This window comes from Pavona decussata, unplaced genomic scaffold (genome assembly GCF_977016875.1).
Source record: "Pavona decussata unplaced genomic scaffold, jaPavDecu1.1 SCAFFOLD_64, whole genome shotgun sequence".
Classification (NCBI taxonomy): Eukaryota; Metazoa; Cnidaria; class Anthozoa; order Scleractinia; family Agariciidae; genus Pavona; species Pavona decussata.
The window spans coordinates 6,621,112-6,646,928 of NW_028145484.1; the positions used below are offsets into that span (position 1 = coordinate 6,621,112).

The window sequence follows — 25,817 nt, forward strand, 5'->3', positions numbered from 1 at the left end:
TAAGATTAAGACAGCAAAATATCGGCATATTTCCCATTTGTTGCTCAGCAGTCCCTTTTCCGTGACTTCTTGAAAATAATAGTGTTTATTTTTAGCAAATCTTAGTCTAAATATAACTTTATGGAATAAATTTTTAACCAGAAAATTTTGCCCGCTTCCATCTAAACTAACCCAAACGCAATACCCGTCCAGGCTAAATGATACTACAGTGAGCTGAAAATATAGCAGAGATTTTCGTATATAGTTAAAAAAAAAACTGCCAAAAACGATTCACCTTTTTCACAATAATCGAACAAAACCATCTGTCCACCAAAGAAAATGTTTCTTTGCATGCTCCCCACGGCCAACCGCTGACGGGAACTGAGCCGGTTGATGAGGCTTCATGGAGGGAGCAAAGGGAGCGCTTGTTTTGGTTTGAGTTTCCTTGTGGTTCACTGGTTTTAGAGTAAGTGGGAGTGTGATACGATGGTGAACGAATCAGAGTCTAATCCAGGAACCTTAGAAGTCGTACATTCGAATCAGCTACTTAAAGGTTTGAATCAACTTCGACAGAGGCGCGAGTTATGCGATGTCGAACTGTGCGCTGGGGAGAACAGGGTTTCAGCCCACCGTGTTGTCCTGTCTGCTTGCAGTCCCTACTTTAACGCTATGTTTACAGGAAAACTTCTCGAGAGTCAAAAGCAGGTCATACATTTGAAGGAGGTAGACGAAAGCGCCCTTCATATCCTTGTCGATTTTGCTTACACAGGGAAAGCTCACGTTACTCAAGAAAATGTACAGCTTTTGCTGCCAGCTGCTAACATGCTGCAGTTAAGCAGGGTCAAGGAAATCTGCTGCCATTTTCTCAGCCAACAGCTCCATTCCAGCAACTGTTTAGGAATCAATAAGTTCGCTGAGGCTTACTCGTGCCAGAGCTTGCAGAAGAAATCGAGGAAATACATTCAAGATCACTTTCAGGAGGTTATTCAACACGAGGAATTCTTGCTTTTACCTGTCTCCCAGCTGGTTGAACTGCTCCGAGATGACAACTTGAATGTTGTCTCAGAACAAGTTGTGTTTGAAGCGCTGATTTCATGGATTAAACACAAGCTATCAGAACGAATTACGCTTCTTGGAAAACTCCTTAAGTACGTTCGCCTACCTTTGTTAACAGTTCGTTTTCTCACGCTCAGCTATGATACAAATGAACTTATTCGCGCGGATAGGACAAGCCAAATGTTATTAAACGAAGCCTTAAAATACAGATTTCTTCAAGCAAAATGCGTCCCTTGTGAAAAAGCAGTGAGACCTCGGCGTGCTCCTAAAAGGATCTTTGCTCTTGGAGGCAAAAATGGCCTGTTCGCAACTTTGAGTAGTGTGGAATATTACGAACCCGAAAGAGACAAATGGGTTGAAGTTTCCAGTATGAACCTCAGAAGATTCGAGTTTGGGGCTTCGGTTTTAGACGGTAAATGTTAGCATAAATTTTCATGTATCTTTAACAATCAACAATAGAGTTATTAGTACAGTCATGTTAAGAATTTGTTTTTATTGTCCTTTGGCATTGGTACTAATCAACGACTTAACTTTGTATACTGTCGATCGATGATTTGATCAGCAGTAGTGTTGATTGTTTGCTATGTCGTGCTATTTTTCTTCATTCTTGTCTGTGCCCAATGATCAATTATTCCTTGGTGAAAGGTAAAGATGAAAAATCACGGGTTTTTAGCTTTAGCAGTACTAATCCAGCTTGTTAATTGAAACTAAAAGTACAAAAACAGCAGCCATGTTGGAGGTACAGAACAATAAAAAATATTTGCATAACATTTTCTTTTCTCAAAGGAAAATGATTTTATTGTTTTTACCTCCAATGTGGCTCTGCTCATTTAGTTGGGGCTCTTTGTCGATATATCAACAACCATTGTTTATTACTATTATATGAATATTCCATAAAACGACTGAGCACAAAAGGAAGTGATTAACGTAACAATAGATAAGATTGTTGTATTTCATTTCGTTGATAATATTGAAAAGCTCCTGAAGTTGGTTGGTTTATCTATGATAGCCTTCTTTGATGAAAAAATCAACTACCACACAGGTTTTTGGTGTGAAGGGTAATTGTTCATGGTCATGGACTGCTTTTTAGAAGTGATGAGCAAAATGATGTATAAAATATTTATATGTTATAATTCGCAAAGGTTTGTACAATAATGCAGGTGTAAAGAATTAATTGATTTGTTTGCAAAAGTCAAAGACCACCACAACAATCACATCATAAACTTTCTTTAAAATGTAATTTCCTTGTGTGTGCAACAATTATCTTTTAAAATACTTTTTTATTAAAAATGAGCAGGGAACTGGTTTTGCTTAGATGGTATAAAGACTTGAAGTACTCTTCTACTGAGCTGATTAATGGGGAAGTATCACAGGGTCTGTGATCTGTTCAAGTGCAATTTGGATACAAACATTTGAGAAGTTTAAAAAAAAGTTAGCCTAACTTTTCCCAAGCTGCAATCCATTTCTACCCAATCCATCTATGGCCAAACACACTCAGTGATGGTTCTATAACTATTTTTTAGTTTCAATAAAGCTTAAAAGAAAAATGCTTTGGGTTTTTCAAATGACACCAAATTTCTGTGGGGCTTCCCCTTTGGTGACTCCCTGATAATTGAAAGATTTTTAAAGCTACTGTTAGCTTTTAACTTTTCCCTTTATAAAAGCTATTGCTTTGACTTTTTAGTGTTTGTAAAGCAACACATGTGGCTGGTAGTTAGTGGATTTGGTGCAGTATAAATGTTATTTGGTACTTTTATTGAAAAGTTGTTTTTATCGAGAATTGTTGTTTCATGTAGGTAAACTTTATGCAGTCGGTGGCCTTGTTTGTGGTGTTGGAGTGCACAGTGGAGCCCCTTTCAGATATTGTGATAATGGAAGTGAATGCTTTGACCCTGAAACTGGCCAATGGGCAAGAGTTACCCCCATGAACCAATGTCGCAGTAACCACACAGTACAGCCATTAGGTAGGAGTCATGTTTTGTTGTCTCATAGGAATCTTGTTAATAGGTGGTTCATACTTAGTCTTGCTGATCAGTAGCTAGATATTTCTGGTTTAACCCATTCAATCCCACAGCGAAACATTGTTTTTCAGGGTTATTCTAGAATGCAGCATTGTGGAATTCGTGCATATAACAATAAATTGGAACATAAAAGTTGTTTTAGTGCATCACACAAGGTACACAAATGCCACCAATCCAACATGCCTATTACAAACTTAAGAGATTTGACAATTTAATACCTTTTGCAAACATTGTTATATTTGAATTTGTTTTGTACTATACACCCAACAAATTACATTACAAATTTAATCTGCTATCAAAACAATTTATAGAAAGTACCAATTTATCATTACTTCGCCTTTCAATAAGGTGGACTCTGAAGTTCAAGATTCAAACGACCATTACGCTTTTCATTGCCGTCAATCACTACAGAGGACCTCTAAGAAAACAAAAACATTTGGCTCAGTGGGGTCAAAAGGTCATATTCATGAACTTTGACTGGCGGATTTCATTCCACTTTGTTGGTTTCTTAATTTTTTTCCAGTCAACCGGTTGTCACTGTAATTATGATTGACAGCAGTAAAACACAAATCGTTAATTGGGGTTGAAGTTCAGAGTCCGTATGTTATTGGTGCAGTCATTCATACATACATATATACATACATACATACATACATACCACTTCCCCAAAATGGATTTTCAGAGGCAATAATATACAGTTAAGATAAAAATTAATCATTAAACTTTAAAAAATGCTATAATAATCATAATAATTATAATAATAGCCTAGTTGACTTAAATAGAGCAAATAACATAGCATAATCAAGCAGAAGTACAAAAGCTACTTAAGAGGCAAGACCTAAGGCAGCGTTAATAAACAAGTTAACCGACACACGGAACAGTGGAGCCATGTTGCACTGATGTATTTTACAGTCAAAGATGTTTTGTTACAGCAGTGTGTAATGTGTAATTATTTTCTGTATGCGGAGTTGAGATATCTTAGACCCCTTTCATAAAAAAGTCCCTATAAAATCTCTAAAGGGGTCAGCATGGACCTCAGAAATATGGGAAGTGGTAAGTGAACTAAGATTTTATTATTCTTATTTCATTAGATGGATTCTTGTATTCTCTGGGTGGCTATGATGGTAACTCATATCTCAACACTGTGGAATGCTACAACAGACACACAAAACAGTGGAGCCATGTTGCACCGATGCATTACAGTCGAAGTTGCTTTGCTACAGCAGTGTGTGATGGATATATTTATGCTTTGGGAGGCTACGGGCCATCTTATTTGAGAACTGTAGAACGGTATGATCCAACAACAAACTCCTGGGAAATGATGCCTGCAATGAGCACATACAGGATCAACTTTGGTGTTGGCGTTTTGAATGGTTGTCTGTATGTAGTTGGTGAGAAGTTTTCTACTGTTACATTGTCTCTAGTTATAACATGTGTCAAAGCATGACACTTATGAGTCTCACTCCTTGCACTCTTGGTCACCAAGGTTTTGCACCCATAACTGACCACAGGACTGAATAAATTCTCTTTAACTTAACAACTTGTTTTTTGTCCGCCTCAAGAGGTTATTTGATCATGATAATGTCTACTTACAAACCTTATTGCAGCATTAAGTGTCAGCTGCCTAATGGAACTGTAACTGCTACATATGTAGTTGTTAGATTTCCTCTCTTGTTTCTTGTTTCTTTTCTTTTTATTTGTTATGTCTCAAACACATGTTTAACTGGTTAGCAAATATTTTATAAGTTGGGTCTGTTTTATGGTGGTTAGGTCAAGGTACTCAACCCTTATATTGACTTAAAGTCCTAAGAATCATATTGGTTTTGATTAGTGTGTTGTAAATAAATCAATCAATAAATTTATTAGACCACAAAGAATTATTCGTTTCAGTTTTATCATATTAAACATCTTTTAAGGCCAGTTGTAAAAGAATACCAGCCAAAGCTCTGATGGGTGCCAGTTATTATTGATAGTAGTGCCAGAAATTATTTCAATATTTTCATGATCTTGCCATAAAATTTACTCATCAGGTGGCCACAATGGTGTGTCTCATTTACGGAGTGTTGAGCAGTTTGACCCAGTCTCCAGTGAGTGGACGATGGTTGCACCAATGAGTCGCCCTAGGACAGGTCTTAGTGTCGCTGTGTTGAATGGGTTTCTTTATTCCGTTGGGGGACATGATGGATCCGGATATCTGAGTCTTGTGCAGTGTTATGATCCTCATTCAAACACTTGGCACAATGTTAAGAGTATGTGCTCTAGCAGGTGTAGTTTTGGTATAGCCACACTATAATAACACTGCAACCCTTCTGTCTCAAAATCTTAAGGTGTCACGTAAGTTTTGTCAAAATTCATGGAAAATGCAGTTTCGTCTTTTAAGTGGTTCTCTACTTCATAGAGTCTTGATATTTTCATGGTCATCTCTCATCTCTCGTATGGATATTTTGTGATGGAACCCATGACAGTGGCTACTAAGCGATTCTCTCATTGTCATAGAATTTAGTCTGAAAGTCTTAGACTTGAATTTGAGAAGTTTCAATTATTTATATGACAAGGAATGATCACCAAACATAAATTGTAGTGTCTCATCATCTCCTCCCAAGTTAGCACTAGATTGACAACTAAGTATAAGACGTATGCAGTCCAGATACCTGATGACTAGTCCTAACCTCACAATAATAATTATTATGAGGTTCTTTCTTCTCCCTAGTCTTAACATTGACTTTCACAGTACCATGTATACAGTTTTAGCAATTGAACTTTAAATGCATGTTTTTGCTTATATTAGAATATCGTTTTTTCTTTCTAGTTATTGCAATACTGTAAGAAATTGTTTGAATGGCACTGAAAACTTAGTTTGTGTTAGCAGGCATTTGTCATAGCAGGGTTGCAGTGTACTCATTCTTGTACACCTATCTCTGTTATGGTTTGAATTGTTTAGGTAAAAAAAATATAAACCAGTCTGAGATTATTTTTGATTACTTTGTTCCAGACTAAGGTTGTGTTGCCCCAGAAAATATCTTTACCCATCCTACGGAAGGTCCCAGGGGGATACTCCGGATTTCAAGTGACGGGGATGATCAAAGGATTTTTTTGGGGTTGAATTTTTTGATTCAATGATTTTTTTGGGTAGGAAAATTTGGCAAGTTTTTTTTTGGGTGGCTGGAGTTAAGTAGGAATTTTTTTGGGTATTGAAAACAATCTGAAGATTTGTGGTAGTGCCAAAGTATCCCAGCCGCATGGTTCTGCAAATAAAGTACAACCAAACTTGTTTTGTGACTGTTTTAATATTTAACGCTTTACATTGCATCTGTTTCATAGAAACAACTTAGACAATGACATTAAAAACATCAAATTATTGTCCCTTTTTAAGGCAAAGCTTAAAAGTCTGCGAATGATGATTGTTTAGCTATTTTTAAATTTGTTTGATCTTGTGAAATCATTTGTTAGGTAATTTTATTTTTTATTTTATTTTTAATTTGCAGGGCCCCACTGAAAACCGCCAAGGCGAGTGGGCTCCCTGGATAAATATTATTATTATTATTATTATTATTATTATTATTATTATTATTATTATTATTATTATTATAACCAGTTAATATACAATTAAACAATAGTAGGGTTGTTTTCGTAATGTTCTTGCCCGTGGTGGTCTTGTTTAGAGTTTTCATTCTGCATGATGTTATTGTTGAAACAGAAGATGTTCGTGGGTGTCTTGAGTGCTGTTAGCATGACTACCAGTTGCGGAAAAGATAACTTCAGATAGTATGATGAATAAACAAACACAAAGATGCAGTTTCTAATGTTTTTATTTTTTGTGTTACATCATTTAATGCTTTCTGGAAACTTTTAAGGTTTGAAAATTTGGCATGGGATTTTTTGGGGGTTAATTTTTGGTCCTGACCAGGGATTTTTGGGGGGTTTGTTTGCCCCAATTTGATCATCCCCGTCACTTGAAATTGGGAGTACACCACCTGGGGAGTACACCCCCTGGGCAGAAGGTTATATGGTGTGGACATGCACCCCTCTGGAAATTCCAATTTAGCTTTATAGATGTACTTTTCGTTTAAAAAAAATGGGCTTTTGAGATCCCTTTTCACCACTTGGAATTTCCAGTTACCTTCCATGGGAGAAGTATGAATTTGCTCTGGATCCACACATTTTGGTTACAGAAAACAAAGAAAAAGAAAAAGTAGAGAAGTTTCCCCCCCCCCCCCCCCCAAAAAAAAAAAAAAACAAAACAAAAAAAAACAAAGACAACAACAACAAAACAAAACTGTTAGTCCACAACATCTTTTTTAAAACATTGCCATCTTTGTACAAGTTCTTTAATATTGTCATGGTTAATTCCTTTAATATGAGTAAATCTAAATAAAATTTATTGAAGAGGTGCACAGGAAAATGCTCTATTAAAAGTGACTCTTGATCTCACATTACATTCTCCCCCTTTTTACAAGGAAACACAAGGTAATTTGGAATGAGAATCAAGCAGTTTATCAGAAGTCACTTTGGGCTATTTTCGAGGCACCCCTTCAATAATCATTGCGAAATTATTTGACTGTTTTTATTTGGATGTACACCTTGTATAGGCAAATGTGAATGAGAAGTGAAGTGGTATTAGAGCTATTCTAGCTGTTGTGGTTTAAATTAATTTTTAGTAAATCTAATTTTTCAAACCAGAGTGATTTTTTTCCTTTCTTCCAGATTATAGTTCCATTATTTTATGAATCTAAGACAAGGAAAACTAGTTAAGGTGATTCCAATGTGTTGCATTGCTCATTCTTACTGCAAATAATTTGTTGCATCATTAACGTTCCCTTAGCGTGCTTGCATAGAAAACATGGTCTGTTTTCCTATTTGCTGAGCCTAGTCAATAACGAAATGGCTATTTCCTCCTAAACGAGCATGGTGGGAACAGGAAAATGAGTCATTGCCAGAAATACAAGCTTGTGGGCATAAAATAGTGATACTGAGAATTTGCATGCAAGAAAGGTTTTGGGTCGGTACTGCTTCATATTTTGCTTCCCTGCCAAGAAATTCACCTTTTGTTGCCAATTTTGCCTATAACATTCTGTATTACGTTTTTCTAAGTTATGCTAGTTTATCTATGTAACTTCTGTTACCACTAGATATTGCAATAACTGATCAAATAAACTACTTTTTGGAAGCGAATATTGCAAGCCATTATGGGGTAAATTGAGTGGATTGAGCTTGTTTGCAGGCGTGGTAACCAATCTTTTTTATTTCATAATAATTAATATTAATTAATTAATAGTACACAGTAGTGACCAATCACAGGAAGTTTGAGTAAATTTTCACAACTTCTCTTTTTAGCGGGAATCACCTTAAACTAGTCTGCAAATTCTGAAAACCACAACATTGATTATTATTTTCACAGTAGCTTTATATCTGGTTATTCTTTTAAGATTACTGGGAGGAGATCTAACACTATCATTTTCATCATGTGGTAAATATTAACAATTACTCCATGAGCGCGCATTGGATGTGCTATAATCATCTCATATCCAACAAGCACGAGTGGAATAATTGTTTTATTAAAAACAATCAAGAAATATTTCTAGATCTTGCTGATGTCGCCTTGTAAGAACAATCGGAACACAATTTTTTCTATTTCTCGGGCATAGTATAATGGTTGACATATATACCACGGCCCCTAAGTTTTTAATAATTGCAGTTATTTACAATGTTCCTGGCAAACTAGCCAGTATTCTGTGTGATGGTATTATTGATCACCAAGGGGAATTTATCAATGTTTTGAGTTTGTGACTGAAAAGTTTGCAAGAAAAGTAATGGTCACAACATGTAAAATTTATTATTGTTTGCAGTGCAGTCTAGTTGTAAACATGCAAACCACAGGAAATAAGTACAAAGCAGAATAATTACTGCAGTGAGCATTTATATAGTCTGAACTAAGGAAAGTTCTTTTGATGTTAAAAGCATACTCTTCCAAGGATGTCAAGAAAAAAAAAATAATAATAATATGGAGATCACCGAGGGAACTTCAACATCAAAAAATTATTTTTAAGCCTCAAGGGCTAATGTATTCCTTGACATCCAATCACAGTCCATTGTCTTCCAGTTATGTTTTACCTGACATACTTTGTCACTTATCTTTGTTAGCATAGCAATAAATTATTGTTCCTGCTCTGGCATGGACACATTTTTCAAGTTTGTCTTTTTGCTGTAGCACTTTTAATTAGCATTTGCGTTTGACTTGCATGAAAATGGAACTAAGTACAACTTCAAACAAAATCTATCAATCTGCAATGATGGGGCCTTAAAATTTTTGTTTTATAATTGTGGCCAAGAGCTAGTGTAAGAGAAACACGAACTAAGTAAGAACAAAGAGTACAAGAAAGACTTCTGGCCCCCATTAGTTTTTACCAAGATTCAGACCATCAGTTTGAGACACAAATTTTGCTGATAATCAGTACTGGTAGATTCTTCTGCACCCTTTATAATATTGTTAGATATTCTTACAGTGTTAAATTAATTTGTTTTATGGGTGCTCTTTGTTTTAAATTGTGCATTAATAGTTATTCTAATTACTGTGATGGAAAAAGTTTTTCTATACGAGAATTAAAACATTGTGGTGCTTTATTGGTGTACTCAGTTAGCCTAAACTATGGACAATAAGAAATGTATATTTGCATGCTGCAATTCCGCAATTTAAAGAATTGAATAACAATAAAACAATGATTGTTACAGACGTGTCTGTTTTATCATTTTTTTACACTATTGTTTTAGTCAGAAGTATTTTGCAAATCTGAAAACTGTGAAGAATTTTATAAAGCTCGACAAAAAGTACTGCAGTAACTCTTGCGCTGTCCATGTTTTGTTTACATTCATTGCAATGTTATTTGAATCCCCATTTCAGCACTTCAAATTCTATTCAAAGTATTCACAGTTTTGACATGTGGCTATGAATACATATACTAAAAAAATATAGTCTATATTAGTTAGCTCTGCCATGAGGTTAATGTTGTGGTACATACCATAATGGCATGAAAACACCATGAGGTATATTCAGGGTTTTTATTATTATATTTGTGCCATCATGGTTAGTCAATTTTTAATTTGTTAGGTTTGTTAATATTTCCAGCAGGTCTTCCCATTGTTGTAATTTACATAGCTCTCCTATGAAGGTGTGTTTTGTCAAACTGAAATACCAGGCAGATTTATAAACCAAATATTCAAAATCTCCAACTGTCGATCAGCCTTGCATTTTGTTTTATCTTCTTCATAGGCCTTTCTGATGTGCTAGCTGGGATATCCCAACCTAGTTCCCAGGGTCTCTCCTCTTCCTGTCCCTTGGAGTCCCTCTCTTGCTCCTAGGGACAGGATAGAGGAGAGACCCTGGGAACAAGGTTGGGATATCCTTGCATGCAGGAAATGTACATACATTTTAAAAGAATCAGGCTTGTTCTTGCCGATGATGCATAAAAAAGCATGTAAGACAGCGTGTGAGCTGTAACTAATTGCATGGAATGTTCAGCAAATTATATAGAAAAATGAAGGCTTGTATTGAAATTCTAAAACGAGGAGAAATGTGATGGTAAAGACAAGCAAAAAAATGGCATCTATAGATACATTTTGTAATAATGGATCCTGCTCTACACAAGTTCTCAAAAATTGCTCCAGACCTGTCTGTTCAAGTAGTCCCTACAGGATTCAAAGATAAGTCAAATACACTTTGTAAGCCCACCAGGTAACCCAAGAATCAGGTCTTGCTCTAAAGAGTGAAGTGAGGCAGAGAATAGCAGGGAAGAGGCGAGAGAACTACTTTATTTCTAAGTAGAAAATTAGCTACATCTAAACCAATCAGATACAGCTAACCCAAGTCACTGCTGCCCAAAATACACACACAAAAATTTTTTTTTTAATTTTTGAAGGTCAAAGAAACACTGTTCACAATGCCATACGTATTAATTATACACAATACTAAAATAATCACTAATGCTGGCTAAATAATATTATTAATGGTCTTTAATGGACGAAAAGCACTATCTTAAGTTTTTAAATCTGATGCATACTGAAAAAACATAATTATATATTATTCTGAGTAGTCAATTTTCCAGTAATTATTTCTTATGTGCTTTAAGGTGAAAACTGGAAATTATAACACTGGATTTTAAGCTACCAACCACTGTAGTATTGACAACAATGATTCACAATGATATAATTGACAGTTTTTCAATAAATAATATAAATCAAAAGCTCATAGACAAAAAAATATCAATTTGTTATTACACAGAAAGCCTCAGGGCTACTTACAAATGATTACACAATTTACAGGAAATTTTTATGGAATCTTCATTAATATCTGAATGCTAATTTTTTTGAAAATTAGTTAAAATTTTCACAATTTTAGAGAATTTATAACAACTTCTCGTAAATATGGTATCAAAGTAAAATTATTTCCCTGACACAATGTTAAATTCTGAGAATGTTAACATGTAAAAATTTCCTGTATAATGGCCACTCTCTAAATTATTAACAGTTCAGTTTAGCCAACTAGTTTGCACAATTTCAGAACTTGTAAAATCGAAGTAGATAGCTTATTTGTAGTTGCCCACATCTAGATGGTTTATTATTTACAGTGATAGGTAGCATGTCTTACTTACAGAAGTAATCTTCACCTGCCAAAGTTCAATCACAACTGGGTGAAACATTCATTCACATACAAAGCTTCTCACTTGTGAAGAAAGCTTGCAACTGATTTTAATTAAGCAGGCAAACCTTTCACAATATTTATCTAAAAGTAGACTTAGGACTGTTGCACTTTAGTATGATACATATTTTACACTTCCTATACAGTGGTGTGTAAAATTAATGTAAATGGTTTCTTAGATGATTTTAGGTTTTAAATTTAAAGGCCTAATTTATACTAATTTACTTCCACAATAGTTAGTAGTTCTGTGGCTAGGATATGTATTCGCACTTTGTATAGTTAGTAGTGCTTAACGCTCTCAGATGCATGTGCTCATATTTCGAAAGAGCTTGTTTTTAATAAGATGCAACATGGGTAATTGATTGATTGATTGATTGATTGATTGATTGATTGGTTGATTGGTACTATACTCTTACCACTTTATCCTCTCCACTGGATTTTTTAACTTAGCAGGCTGATAAGGCTGACTTAGGTTTCGTGGGCACACTTCAATGCTTGGGACAGCAGAAAAATGGGCACAAAAAATTAATAAACTATGACAGTTATTATGGGCAAGTCTTCTTTGAGGCAGTTGCAAGGTGATACTAATACATCATACAAGGTTGTATAAAAAGAGGGATGGGATATTTTATGTTGTGTACGTGAAAAACGTCTGAAATTACATAAATATGGTGACATCAGTATACTATGCAATCCTCAATATATTATTTATGACACTTTTAAAACAACAAAACCAGAGAATACATTTTCTGGAACAGTACAACCATGGATAGCTGCATTAGTATGATTATCTTACCTGACAAATGAGAATAACAAGTGACACTTTCACGAATAAAAATTCCACTGTGTGACTATTCTATCGACAGCAAAATTTAAATTCTTTTCTACTCTATTCCTTGAATTATAATTCTCAAACTCATTACGCGGGATGCCCTGAAGGGGCATACCGTGTCTAAAAACGGGTCGATTTCTTTTTTTTTTTTTTTTTTTTTTTTTTCTTCCTCGTAGTCACAAATCGGTACATTAATTTATTCATTAAACTCTCCCCTCTCCTACTCGGGATGTATTGTTCTGATTGTCTTCAACAACAGCAGGCCAATCAAAATCCATTCTTGTCGCTTATATCGCGAGGGAGGGGACCCACTCACCCCTACCTGTGTGACGTCAATGCATTATTTGATATATTTATTAAAGACGGATTAAGTCGCGCCATATTGTTTTAACATGTTCTGGACTCAAGTGTGCCGTTTTCAAAGGGAAATTTCACCATTTTGAAGCGGTAAATCGAAAGAATAACTTCTAAGAAGCACCCGACACGTAAAACGGTGGAAATTGGTGAGTTCTTTGCGAAGGAATCGTGCTTTGTTTGACAGTCTTAGGCCACGACGCGAGACAGAAAAGAGGTCATTGAGAAGCTTACGTTATCGTAATGGAATTTGACAAATTTCCGCTGATAGTCTGAGTCGCGTAACACACGGAAAACAACGTAACGCGATCGTCGTGACTCAAACTATTCCATTAGCAAGGATAGTTTTATCAATCGGCGAAGCATACAGTTGGAATAAATGAATCAGCCCCAGCATCACGCGTAATGCCAGTATAGCAGGCATCTTGTTAATAATTCAAAAGCCAAAGACAAAGGAAATCATGCACTGTGACTTGTTTGGATATCTCACAAAAAAATCATTGTTTTTGCATCCTTAATTTCCCCCTCAAAATCAGTTTGTTTGAGAAGTTATCTCAAACACTCGTCACAGTGTTTCATCACAATATAAAAAACCTCAAAGTTTGTCAAAAATACTCCGATACGCATTCTATATTCAACTCTCTTCTCGGTGTATGATATGTGATGAAACACTGTGTCTCGTGTTTAACCTATTACATCATACATGCTTGGAACATCATTGAACTCATCAATAATAGAGCAGCCGTATAACAAGATGTTGAGGTCAAATGTCTACAACATGACATAATAAATCAAAAGTGAACTGGGAATTAAATACAGTCAACTGCCGATAACTCAAACCCTTGCAAACTTGAACCTCGCGCTAACTCGAACCAATTTTCCTTTCCTTTCAGGTCATTTTATTTATAATTTTACCCCCAAAAACTTGAACTCCCGATAACTCGAACCTTTTTTAATTTCCCTCGAAGGTTCGAGTTATCGTGAGTCGACTGTACATGCATATATTAATTCTAGAACAGTTTGTAGTAACTGTACATTACAGTAAAACATCAGTGCATTGATTCCAAAAAGGAACTAGAACGCTGTGAAAAAGTTTTGCATTAACATCTTATGTCCCAAGCAGGTATGCCCTCACCTAAAAAAGGAAAACAATATAAAAATGTTATTCTCTTAAAAATTACTTGCTTAGCCCCAGTCTAACATGTACATGTAAGTAAGTATAACTTTATTTCAACTCGAGTTGATGAGGCTGATAAGGCCCCTAGCAATACAGTCATGCTAACATGCCGAGAAAAATATAAAAATTCAAAAATATCGAAAAAAAAAATCATACATGATCAATAATTATTAACATTCTAACTATATCAATAAATAAACAATAAACAGTCCTAAGTCTTAAGATTATGACAATGAATCATATAAAACTGTACATCACAAATTTGTGTTGTTTTTAGCGACCTCAAAGATAAAGCTTTTTCAAGCAATGACATCAACTGTATATCAGCGTTGATAACTTGCATGCATGGATGAAAATATTTTGTTGTTTTTGCTCAAATGAGAACAGAGACTTTTAAATATACCTTAGTGTTGATAGAGTCTTTTAAGACATGTAGCACCCAATCTACCTCCTATTGACGTCATCATGGTACATTTCTCAACATACACACAGCTGTGCGTCGATAAGATGACGTGTCCAAATCAGGCAAACTTGGGTTTCCGTCTCTTAAAGTTTTTACAAAGTTTCCCCAGAAATGGACAAAAGTAGTGAAGAACTACCAGACTTTTCTCTTGGAATTGAGTGTTCTCCATTGCGATGAATCAAAACCCTAGCTCAAGCCTTTAACTTTGATTTGAACAAAATAATGAGCACTTAAACATTCTGTGAGCTTGGAAACTCATTCATCTACATTTTCATTGACTTTAACTAATACAAAGAAGCAAATTTTAATTGACAATTTCTGATGAAACATTATCATTCAGATCATACCATTGTGGCGTGTTTGTAACCAGCCAACAACAACCTTTGTTTTTCTGTACAGCATATTGAGAGAATTTTGTAATCAATCACAAATAAAACCTGTTTTCTGCGCACTACTTTGCTGTCACTATGTTATAAAAGGTTCATGCTTTTAGCTATGCTTATATTGAGCTATGGATTCACTATCACAATCTTAGTATGAAATCCAAATGAAAGTTATCATACCTCCATTAAATGAAGTTGAGAAAACACAATCACAAATGCCAATTCTAATGGACCAAAGTAGTTCAACATTTGCACCCAAACCTGACAATGACAGAAACAAGACACTTCAATCCAATACATAATGTACATGTGCATTGTTTTAACAGCATCAAAACCAGTGGTTTCATTAAAAAGTAACTACAAATGAAGGTCTGAAAGCATAACCGACTCATGTCGAATTTTAGCGCGGCCTTTGATTTTGCACGGATTTGTCTGAATTTTGGCTCTCCCTGGTTTTCAAAACATTTCGCAGTTTTACAATCGTGGACAAAACTCCTTGAGAAAACCAAACACGAACAGAACAAAAACCACTTGCTTACTTCTCCCTCCCCACCCCCTCCCCCTATGCAATGACAACCGAATACAGACAGCCAAAAAACCACTCACTTACTGTTTCTCACTTCATAATTCTACCACAGTTACTTCTCCCTCCCCCCCTCCCCCTTATGCAATGTTGATGTGGGAAGTGATGCTTGCCAGGAAACTGTTCGTGACCCAAAAGACAACATTGAGTCAGGGGGAGGGGGAGGGGGATTTGGTAGTTTGCTTGTCTACAAGTGAACGCGCTTGAAAGGCAAATTATTTTATAGGTTTTGTCCACGTCAGACTCGTTTTCCAAATTATCAGTAGGCTAAAAGTTTCCACTGTCCACGAGCCGTGTTTAGTCCCACCAGTTGTTGTTTCTATAAGTAACGTTTGAGATGATATCATGGTTTGCTTTTGCGGGTTGTAACAAGCCCAAAATAGATCAAGGCAGTTGGGATAAACAACTTGCGTATCGTACTGGCTAGTTGGTTTCGCTTTTGTTTGGTGAAGTTTGTAAACACACGACATCTATGGATCTTTTGAAAAGTTATGAAATTGACGGATGCAGTTCACAGGAACTGGTGGAAATGTTGTCCAAAGAATCCCTCCTTGGTAGTGATGACTGTGCCGTGGCGAATTTTTAAATTCGATTATCAAATCCCGCGGGAGCATCAGAGACAAATCCTGCCATGTGCAAGGTGTTTTGCAAGCCTTAGTTGTGGTTTGCCAGGCTTGATATTCGGTATGTAACGATTAACTTGACAATTTCAAGGCAATGATTCAATAAAAGTACGATTAACATAGATTTTCAAAGGTTAACACCGACTGCTCGTGAAAAGAATAGATAGTCTTTACCTTTTAATAGAACTGCCGTTAATCGTTGAAATGGCTACATGTCTTCCTGTTAATCGTGTAGAATGCTAGTATTTTGCGTTATCAAGGGTGATATGTCGACAAAAGGGACAAAGCTGGATTTTACGCCAGGAAATGGACACATTTTCTCTTGGAGAATGTAACTGTTTACATTTCGGACATTTCTGTCACGTACGTAGTAGTTTGTAACGGTCAAATAAAAGCGTGACAGCATTCTTCTCGTTGCTCCCACGAAAAACACCGCTTTCGTGTGCCGTGTTTCAAAGACAACAAGTGTATATTGAATACAAGTATTTAATCCTTAGTGCATTGTCCTTTTGGTCATCCAGTGTCTATAATGTTACCGATATATCTTTACAAGATGGTAAAATTTCTCAATGGCATTTTAAAATACTAAACACAAAGCGGCGTGAAAAAATACTGCACAATGGTTTTCAATCGAATTGCAGTTCACATGCAAAAGTTTGGACAAATCCGAGCTACATCGAAAAACGGGCTGAAATTGGACATAGGTCGGTTATGCTCCCAGCCCTTCAAATGGTACACTGATGTCCAAATGAACTGAAGAAGCCAGCTACTTTGATTTGAATTTTGCATGCTAATGCTTACAAAAAAACTCTGTTCTTCTGCTTCTACTCCTTCAGAAGACTGTCAAAACTATACTGATTTACACAGTTGAGTCAAATTTTAGTCAAAACATATTTTAATGAAATAAAGATCAAATTTTGAGAAACTACCATTATCAATTAAGTCACATTTAATTTCCCTTAGACCCCTTTTTTTATTTATTTAGTTACAAATCCATTAAGGAAGGTGTGACAACAAAAAGACAGTCCTCAACTTAGGAAAATGGGAATTGAAAAGGTAATAAGAATTTATCACGTAAAAATGTGTTTTAATACAACATTCAGTATATTTACCCATAGCTTGTCAAATAGGATTGCCAACATTGTGAATTGTAAAAATGCATCAGCACTTGACACTTTCCACAGCCACATGACAGCCCATGTGCTGCGATAGCTCAACACTTCATCCTGTAACTCCTGTAAAACAAACAAATGGTATTTGTCAAATAAGGCTGAAAGATGAAAAGACTGCCGGTATGCTAACCTTGTAATTATTTGCCATAATTATTTCTTCTATTTTACCCTGCCTTCCCATTCTGCTGAGCGCTCCATTTTAGAGATAAAAAATTATGTTGAAGCCCATCACCCTGGTTTCAAATTGAAGTGTAAGTTTTGGAATCACCTAATCATGTCTGTTGTGGGTGGTCACAATGGGTAGCTCACACCACCAAATGACAAATGATAAGACAGAGTAGACTTAACAAGATAACATTCATGACAACGTGACGACCATTATTTCTTGTCACTGTAGTGTGTGGGAAATTAGTGGAAAAGGTTAACAAGCTCCTCCACTTCCTTTGTGAGACCTAAAAATTAATAAGCCCTTGGGAGGGGTATAATTTAGAGGAAATGTGGTATAAACATCAACGGTTCATATCATTCAAATACGGTATGAACAAGCAGATCACATCGTTCAGAAAATCTTATGCACCTTTTATGATTTGATGCTGTCTCTCAACTGCTGCAACTACAGTAGGGTTTTAACGCATTTCAAAATCCTACAACACTTTACATAGATGTCGTGTGTACACAAAACAACCAATCAATTAGGGTACCTGTATTACAGGCTTGTCATAAGAATCAACAAAAATATACTACCGTTTTACAATAAGCCACAACATTCACCATAACTTGTCTCCCAAATGTAATAAATGGGCAATAATAAAACAGGGGGGGGGGGGGGAATACATGTAATCATCAAATGCCCACATACCCTGCGAGCAGAGGCCCTTCGAGCTTACTTATCTAGGAAGATCGAAGGGCCTCTGCTCGCAGGTTAATGCCCACAGGGTCTGAGTGGTAAAACTGAATTTTTATCCATTTGTAAAGCAGGATCACTTTTCTGCTTGTTTGCGCCCCGAAACCATTGAGAGAGAAATGGTAGAATTCAGGGAGTTGAAAGCAAAATTCTAAATCATACTTCAATGGCTCAAAGAAAGGAATTCAAAGAGTTTCTGAAAGTAAAGCAAAGAAGGATTTGCCATTGTACAACATAATTTGGATAGCAATTCCATGTTAACACCAGTGTGATGACATGACAATTTAACTTGTGCATAAATTTTAAACTTGTCGACTCAGTAGGGCAGTGGTGTGAAAATATTCCACACTGGGTGAATGTTATTTTTACAAACCAATTGCTAAGCCAGTGAACAACTAATAAATGATACCTTTTGAGTTGGTCACATTATTGTATTATTTTCGTCTTTTTGGGAAAAAATTACTATCCAGATTTTGAATGCCAAGATACCGTATTTATTTGATTAACCGCCTTGGGCACTTATTTAATTTTGGGCCCATGCCGGTTGGCACTTAATCGAGGTGGCCACTTATTCGAGGGTGGGTGCTTATTATTTTCCCATCATTTTCAGCAAGCAAAGACATTTTTAGAGAATAACAAAACAAGGGATAACAAGTTTAGTTCGCTTCAACTAGACAAAACAAAGTGTAAAAGCTAACATGAACAAGCCACAAACAATCTAAAAGTTCATTGACTACAGTATCTAAATGACCAATTTTGGAACACAACAGAGGCTCGTCTTACTTCACAATGGGCTGGTACAGACATGTTTGTTGGGCAGGGGTGAGGTGGGCGCTTGTTTAAGTGTTTGGGCTTTCAGGGTGGGCGTTTATTAATTTTTTGGGCTTTCAGGGTGGGTGCTTATTCAAGGTGGGCACTTATCAGTACAAAGCTACACTTATCATATACAAAGCACTACCTGGTAAAAATTATTTCGCTTTGATTTTTTTTAACCATAAGGAGAGTGCATCTCAAAAGCCCAAAACGACTGACATCTCTTTGAGCAAATTTACAGGTATGGAATAATATTTGACCACAGAATCAAAACTACTGCATTATATCTATCACAATGCATTAATCTTCAAAAGTGTGTGAGGCTTTTTCAGCATTTCTGTTGGTTGCTTTGCAATTTTTCTGTCAATTTTGATGATCAATAACTTACCGATACATTTTACGATGAATGCCATTGCGGGAGATCAATTATAAAATAAGGAAAATCCCTCACACATTTTTTTTTTTTTTTTGCTCAATGTCTTGGGAATCTTCAGGCCAAATTTCAGGGCAATACATCAAATCCTCATACCCTATAAATTACTTTAAAGAAAGCACACTCACATAAAAACAAAGTAGGTTTTTCCGCTTCTAAAGGTTTACAAACATTTTACGCCCCTGCTGCGCCATATTTCAACACTGTGCATGCACCAATTAATGTTGATAGCCAATAGAATGGCACCAGACCTACTGCTAAGTCCCCTGAGATTACTGGTGTCGGTTAGCATCTCGTGGGAAAATAGTTGAGTGTGTGACTGCAGCTGTATTACCAGTCAGAATTTTTAGCATTTTCCGGGCAGAAAAAATTCTGCAAAGAAAAGGAAAGCTGCAGTGGCTTCGAGGGTGGGCTTGACATCTATCAATCTGAAAGAACAGCTGCAGGCAGAAATGCGGTCACTGGGGTACGCTGAAGAACCATTTACAGAATTGCTGTCGCAAGCTTGCAGTTCAATATCTGAGTTTTTCTACTTTGCAGGTTTGATGGAGATTTTTTCACTCGCAACCTGGAGCTTATATAGCGGAATAATCCCCCCCCCCCCCCCCCTTAGCTGGGATAGTTGGTTATCCTTTATTATTAAAAACTGGAACATTGTATGAGTGGTTCCAGAAAATATCCATACCTCCCCCATGGAAGGGATTGGAAATTCCAGAGGGGTTGGGGGGTCAAGGGTCCAGGAAATTCCTGAGAGGATATTTTCAATTTTTGCTTGTTTGCCTTTTGCTCCCGAGCCGCGGACGCAAAAATAAATCTTGTTAACAGCACAAAATATTTTCATTGTGGTCAGGCTTAATTTCTGTCACCGCTTGAGTCCAGTCATTTTCCCGAACAGCGGCTGGTAAGCGAAGCCCATGTTGTGGAAATAAGATGAGTAAATCCTGTAAATTACACTCGCTCGAATATCTGCCACACATATTTAACTAGGTACTTCTCTCACTTCAAACTATATCATCTCTGCTGGCAGATACTTACGTCGCATTTTTTCGTTGTCATTCGCCAGCATGAAAAATATTTTTTGAACTGAATTATTGCGTCAACATTGAACTACAGTGACTGTAGTAATTTGGAATAGACAGAAAACAGTTCCCTGATCCCGATAAAAATAACTCTTTGAGAACTAAGTAAAAACACAGTAAAACAATATTATAGTTCAGGAGACAAATATTATTTGTCAAAATTTACAAGCCACGTGTGATATAAATCAGATAAATAAACAATGTCTTAATGCTTCACAAATTTTAACTCAAAACATTAAATATAATTTTGCACAACAGACGGGAAAAATTTCTTTGATACCCATGGTAAATCATGTTGTATTAACGATTAAATCATTACATTTGCATATTACAAAACCTGCAAAAGGCATCCCAAGTAATTCACAGGAAGTGCATGAAGCCATTATTCACACAACTTGGTTTACAGAACATTCCAGCGTGTGCGCTGAAATGTTTTCGAATGCAGGCATGCTGCTTTCAATGTCATTTTCGGCTAAACTTTGAATGGAAAAAATCTAAAGATTTTCTAGCTCTGCCAGGTCTCCAGAGCAGACAGTTTACCATAGTCTAACAAAGTCATAAATAAAAGAAAAATGAAATCAGCGACATGTCAAATTTTGACCATCACACGACGAGACAACGGAACGCTAAACTAAAATATTGTTGCGGGAAAAGAGAAAAATATTTCATGACACAAAAATAACAGTTACTATAGAAGAATGGCTTGGGGAACCTTATCACATTGGAAAACATTAAAAACAGTGGAATCTTTGTTAAAGGCCAAGAAAGATTAGATTTTCCATGTACATGTAATCTGAGACACCATATTCTTTCTGAAATATGTAAATATTTGGGCGCAGAAATTTGATACTGTTTTGATTGTTTTGTTTTTACTGGTGCAGTGTAAAGCGTTTCTTTCCCCAGCGCCCTTGAATGTGAACTTGCATTTTGATATTTATTCGTTTATATTTAAGGGTTGCTGTTTTGTCAGGATAACAAGGCGGAGTTGGTTGTAAAGATGATATGCATTTTTGATAAGTACATTACCATGCGACTTCTGCTCATATGTTGGTCACAGTATACGCTAATTTACTAGAAAACACACGGAAGCATCAAAATTCAGCCTCTTGAACAATAAATAAGCTTATTTCTTGCTTTTAGTAGAAATAGAAATATTTCCTGGGGGTGTGCGGAAAAACGTTAACTGGAATTTCCAGAGGGGAGGGGGGTTTATTTTGTGGGTCGATTTTGGAAAATCCACAGGGGAGGGCGGGGGGCATATGAAAAATCCCTTCTGTGGGCGGGGCATGGATATTTTCTGGAACCACACAATGCAATTCCAGTGGCCATGGTATATGAGCCATTATACCATGCCTGAGAAATACCGATCTTCTGGTTGTTATTACTAAGGGAAACCAGCCATATCATACAACATTTCTTGATTGCTTTCAATGAAACAATTATTTCACTTACACTTGTTGGATATGAGATGATTATAGCCAATTCGGCGCTAAGCACCTCGTTGGCTATCTATCATCTCGTACCCAATGTGCGCTCATGGAATAATTGTTACAGTCAACCCAGGTCACGCGTGAACAGTATTTCCAAGAATGAAATGAACATTCGAATTTCTCTTTGTAATGTCCGACGTGTGAATGGAATGTTGGACATTTCTCTAAAAATCGTTCCGAAAAAGACGCATTAACTGAAAAAAAGATTCAAAATACTTGAGAAACAATTGTTATTCTTGAAATATTCGATTTTGCAATGTAAAGAAAAATGCATAGCTTTATCCTGTCAATAAGCTAGGGAAATTTATGCGGGAACTCTGAAATCTCGTTGGCGATGTTCAAAACTGACATGTAAATTTCAAAATTCCGTTCAAATTTCGAAAATACCGTTCACGCGTGACCTGGGTTGACTGTAAATAGTCTGGAGCACTCATCAGTAAAATCACCATTACATGGTTGATCTGTCATCTGTCCTATTTTGTGAATATAAACTGTAAAGACATCTTGCTTTTTGTACCAGGCGCTTTTTATGCCACCTTATCAAGATCCTCATTAAAATTATCTTTGCTGGAAAAACAGTCATTACAAATCATTACCACTTACTCTTGGTATATCAGGGTTTGGTTTCTCCAGTAACTCCACGTAAGAATGTAGATAATGATCCCAAAAACCACTTCTGGCGATAATCTGGACCACAACAAGCAGCATTTTAATGTTGACTGAGCGACGGGTAACGTGTACATATCTTTCTTCTTCCTCATTTTGAAAACTCACAACCTTTCTTCCCGATTCTAGTTCATCGTGAGGTTTCGCCCTAACACGCTTCCACGGAGGGTATCGATTGAGGAAAATCGTACAGGCAACAGCGACAAAAAGACCACCACACATGTCGGCAAAAGCGTCGATAAGATAACCCATGGAACCCCAGACGGACATAAAATTGTTCTTCATGTGTTGCTGAGCACGGAAGACAACACCATCTAAAATATCCAACTGGCTGCGAAGCTGGTAAAGCAGAGCCCCGAGCCGTCGAATACCAAGAGATCCTGAGACAAAGCATTTGGCAGCAAGGATAGCTAGACAAAGGTGAATTCCAGTTATCAGATTAGGAGTTACGCCAGGAACAGCGTATATGCCGGTGTTTTTGTTGAAAAATTGCATCCAAGGGAGATTTACGTAATGATCCGTGTGGTCTTGCATCCGTATTTTTATCGATTTAACCGGGAACATCATCTGCTCGGCCATCGTCGAATTGTAGAACGAGCCATGTTCCCCAAGTTCATCGAAAAAGCTGAGATCCATCCACACGAAAAACGTAACCAGCGCGAAAACGAAGTAGAAGCCACAGCTTTCTTCACAACCGGCCATCTTGTCGTGCCGCACGTTGTCCTCAACAGGAACAGCTATCGGGTCGGTTTTCACAGAAAAATAATTGAACTTTTGGTGCCGCAAAGCCGTTGTGAGAAACCAAAAGACTTTCTCATTCCATACTATCCTTCAATTCAAATTATTATCGACAAAAGAAACGTCTGAGCTTCCCTTTTCAAAGATTTCTTTTTTCACTTTTTTTCAGCTTGAAAGGCCACGTGATCAAGCCGACAATCAACAATAGTCACTTACTTCCATATTAGGAGGGAACAATTGACAGTGCTTTGGTACCGCAGTGATTTACATATTACACTTTGGTTTGCTTTGCAAAAACACGGAAAATATCCGTTTGAAAAGATTCAATGCAACTTACAAAAAGCACTTGCAGGGAGCAAGACTTGCAAACCTACCACGACCTTTTTTTGTGACAAATACCTCAAATCAGGCCCCATCCGATATACAGTAGACCATATGGGCCATATATGGCTTTCCGGTCTATAAAAGACAACTGAAAATTACATAACACATAAGATGAAATACTACCTGTTTATCCCGAAGTGAAACATTTTTATTCAGAGATTAAGAGTACTGCATTTTCTATTTTAAAAAGAACTTTTTTTTAATTTTTTTTTAAATTTATAAATACGTGCCTCAAAATAAATAGAAACGAGATCACTGCTGATCACCGGTGTGTTCAATACACTGAATCATTAGCCGTGAAGATTAACAGCCCATATCACGCCACATCAGGGAAAACCCTCGCAATTCCAAAGGTCACCATTTTTCAGATGCCAGAGAAATCGACTGATTTGTTGGCACTACAGCGTGAAGCGTATGACCGAATGGAGTTTTTTCGGAGACTGTTCGCCTGACGTGACAAAATCTCTGCAAGGGATGGGACTGAGAGGGGAACCGGGCCGATTTTTATTTTCATCAAATTAAAGTTTTTTTATGCAGCACGCTCAATTCGCCTGATACTTTCTTCCGCCTCTAGTGCACTGTACTGTAATTTCAATTTAGTGGAACTGACATTTTTGTCATTTTTCTGCAGTGAGTACAGAACAGTGGCAAGGTGTGATCGGGCCCAGTTCCAGTATGAGGGCCGTAAGTGCCCGGATACCCGAAAGAAGAGGGTAGAGGGTACTCCATATACTATAAGAGGAGGCTTCGCCCTCGATACATGTAAACTGAAAGCTGAACTGAGGGTAGCGAAATTCAAAATTCTAATCTTTCTTCAGACGCCTCAAAGACCAAGCTTATGACGCTAGAAGAATACACTATACAGTCACACGTCTTGCGGCAGACCGGTAACAGACCCGCCAACTCTCACTCTCTCCGGCTCTCTCTTTTTTTCTTTTCTCATGGCCTCACGACAAGACTCCCAATCTCACGGTTTTTGGGGAAAACTCATTCTGAAATGAAATGTAACCTTGTTGAATAAAATTGGAAATAAAATGGGGAATGCTGGTGCCATAAAGTGATCAACTAATAAAGGGAAACACTGACAGTACTCACTGAACTGTGTGATTTGTGCTTGCCTGTTTACCGTTTTTTGCCGCCGAGTTCCTAGTCCTCTGCTAATAATTTATTCAGCGGTGAAGACAGAAGTTAACCTTTAACCGAGCTTCGATTCAATGTTGAGTCCCAGTAGTGTTTGCAAGTTCATGCGACATACATGGCGTGGGAAAGCAATTGGATCAAAATGGCGAAAAAGGGTTCGTTTAATCTTGATCAGGAAAAAATAGAATCTCACTACTTTCTGTTGAATCTCCAGATTTTTCATAATGGGTCTCCAGATTTTCCTTTATCGGGGGTTGGCAGGTCTGCGGTAAAAAAAAAAAAACGGTCAAACTGAAATTTTGGCTCAGTTTTTGTTCAGTACATTTTCGCCTATTCAAGCTAGCCTGTGCCGGCACAGCCACCCGCTCCGGCTCCAGAAATGTTTTTACTTGGAGAGCAGGTGGCTGTGAACAGGCTAATTCACGATCGTTTCCAGTCCGGCACTAAAAAATAGGAAATGGGAGACCGGACGAGACAAACATTTTTTTCTTTGCAGTCTCATGGGGTCTCCCGTTAACCCTCAGTAGGAATTCCATGGGTTCACCTGGCACTTAAACATGCACTATAGAGTTAATTGTCTTGTCAAACATTTGTGTCCTAAGTGCTAGTGACATAGACTGTTCACAGTCCCCTTATTTTTCCGTGGGATTCTCGAGACCGGTATGCTTCGATGGAGCTGCCGCCATCTTGGTTTGTAAAAGCGAGCGCGATCTGGGGAGACTGTCTAAACTTCCCATCCCCAACTATACTAACACCCACTCCCGCTCCCCTTGGTAGTTTAGACACTCTCCCCAGATCGCGCTCGCTGTTACAAACCAAGATGGCGGCGGTTCCA

The 25,817-nt window shown here is 37.0% G+C and overlaps 2 protein-coding genes across 2 annotated transcripts; one reads left to right on the forward strand and one right to left on the reverse strand.

The window, feature by feature from the left end:
• Window positions 1-9,788, forward strand: LOC146478802 (kelch-like protein 28). The gene is made up of 4 exons (XM_085112431.1): window positions 1-1,447; window positions 2,832-2,999; window positions 4,148-4,447; window positions 5,087-9,788. The coding sequence occupies exons 1-4, from the start codon at window positions 466-468 to the stop codon at window positions 5,347-5,349; spliced, it is 1,713 nt and encodes a 570-aa protein (XP_084968557.1). The 5' UTR covers window positions 1-465; the 3' UTR covers window positions 5,350-9,788.
• Window positions 9,789-13,364: 3,576 nt separating this feature from the next.
• On the reverse strand, window positions 13,365-25,463 carry LOC146478803 (ceramide phosphoethanolamine synthase-like). Its single transcript, XM_085112437.1, has 4 exons — window positions 22,658-25,463; window positions 17,276-17,398; window positions 15,138-15,218; window positions 13,365-14,069 (listed from the first exon to the last, which is right to left on the reverse strand). The coding sequence occupies exons 1-4, from the start codon at window positions 23,420-23,422 to the stop codon at window positions 14,043-14,045; spliced, it is 996 nt and encodes a 331-aa protein (XP_084968563.1). The 5' UTR covers window positions 23,423-25,463; the 3' UTR covers window positions 13,365-14,042.
• Between the last annotated feature and the right edge of the window lie 354 nt (window positions 25,464-25,817).

Excerpts from the sequence above, each read along its gene's own strand:
- LOC146478802 (XM_085112431.1), top strand. The coding sequence starts at position 466 with ATGGTGAACGAATCAGAGTCTAATCCAGGAACCTTAGAAGTCGTACAT. Across the intron at positions 3,000-4,147 it reads CCACACAGTACAGCCATTAG|ATGGATTCTTGTATTCTCTG; the intron begins GTAGGAGTCATG and ends TTATTTCATTAG. Across the intron at positions 4,448-5,086 it reads TGGTTGTCTGTATGTAGTTG|GTGGCCACAATGGTGTGTCT; the intron begins GTGAGAAGTTTT and ends TTTACTCATCAG.
- LOC146478803 (XM_085112437.1), bottom strand. The coding sequence starts at position 23,422 with ATGGCCGGTTGTGAAGAAAGCTGTGGCTTCTACTTCGTTTTCGCGCTG. Across the intron at positions 17,399-22,657 it reads CAAACCCTGATATACCAAGA|GAGTTACAGGATGAAGTGTT; the intron begins GTAAGTGGTAAT and ends TTTGTTTTACAG. Across the intron at positions 15,219-17,275 it reads TCCTATTTGACAAGCTATGG|GTTTGGGTGCAAATGTTGAA; the intron begins GTAAATATACTG and ends TGTCATTGTCAG.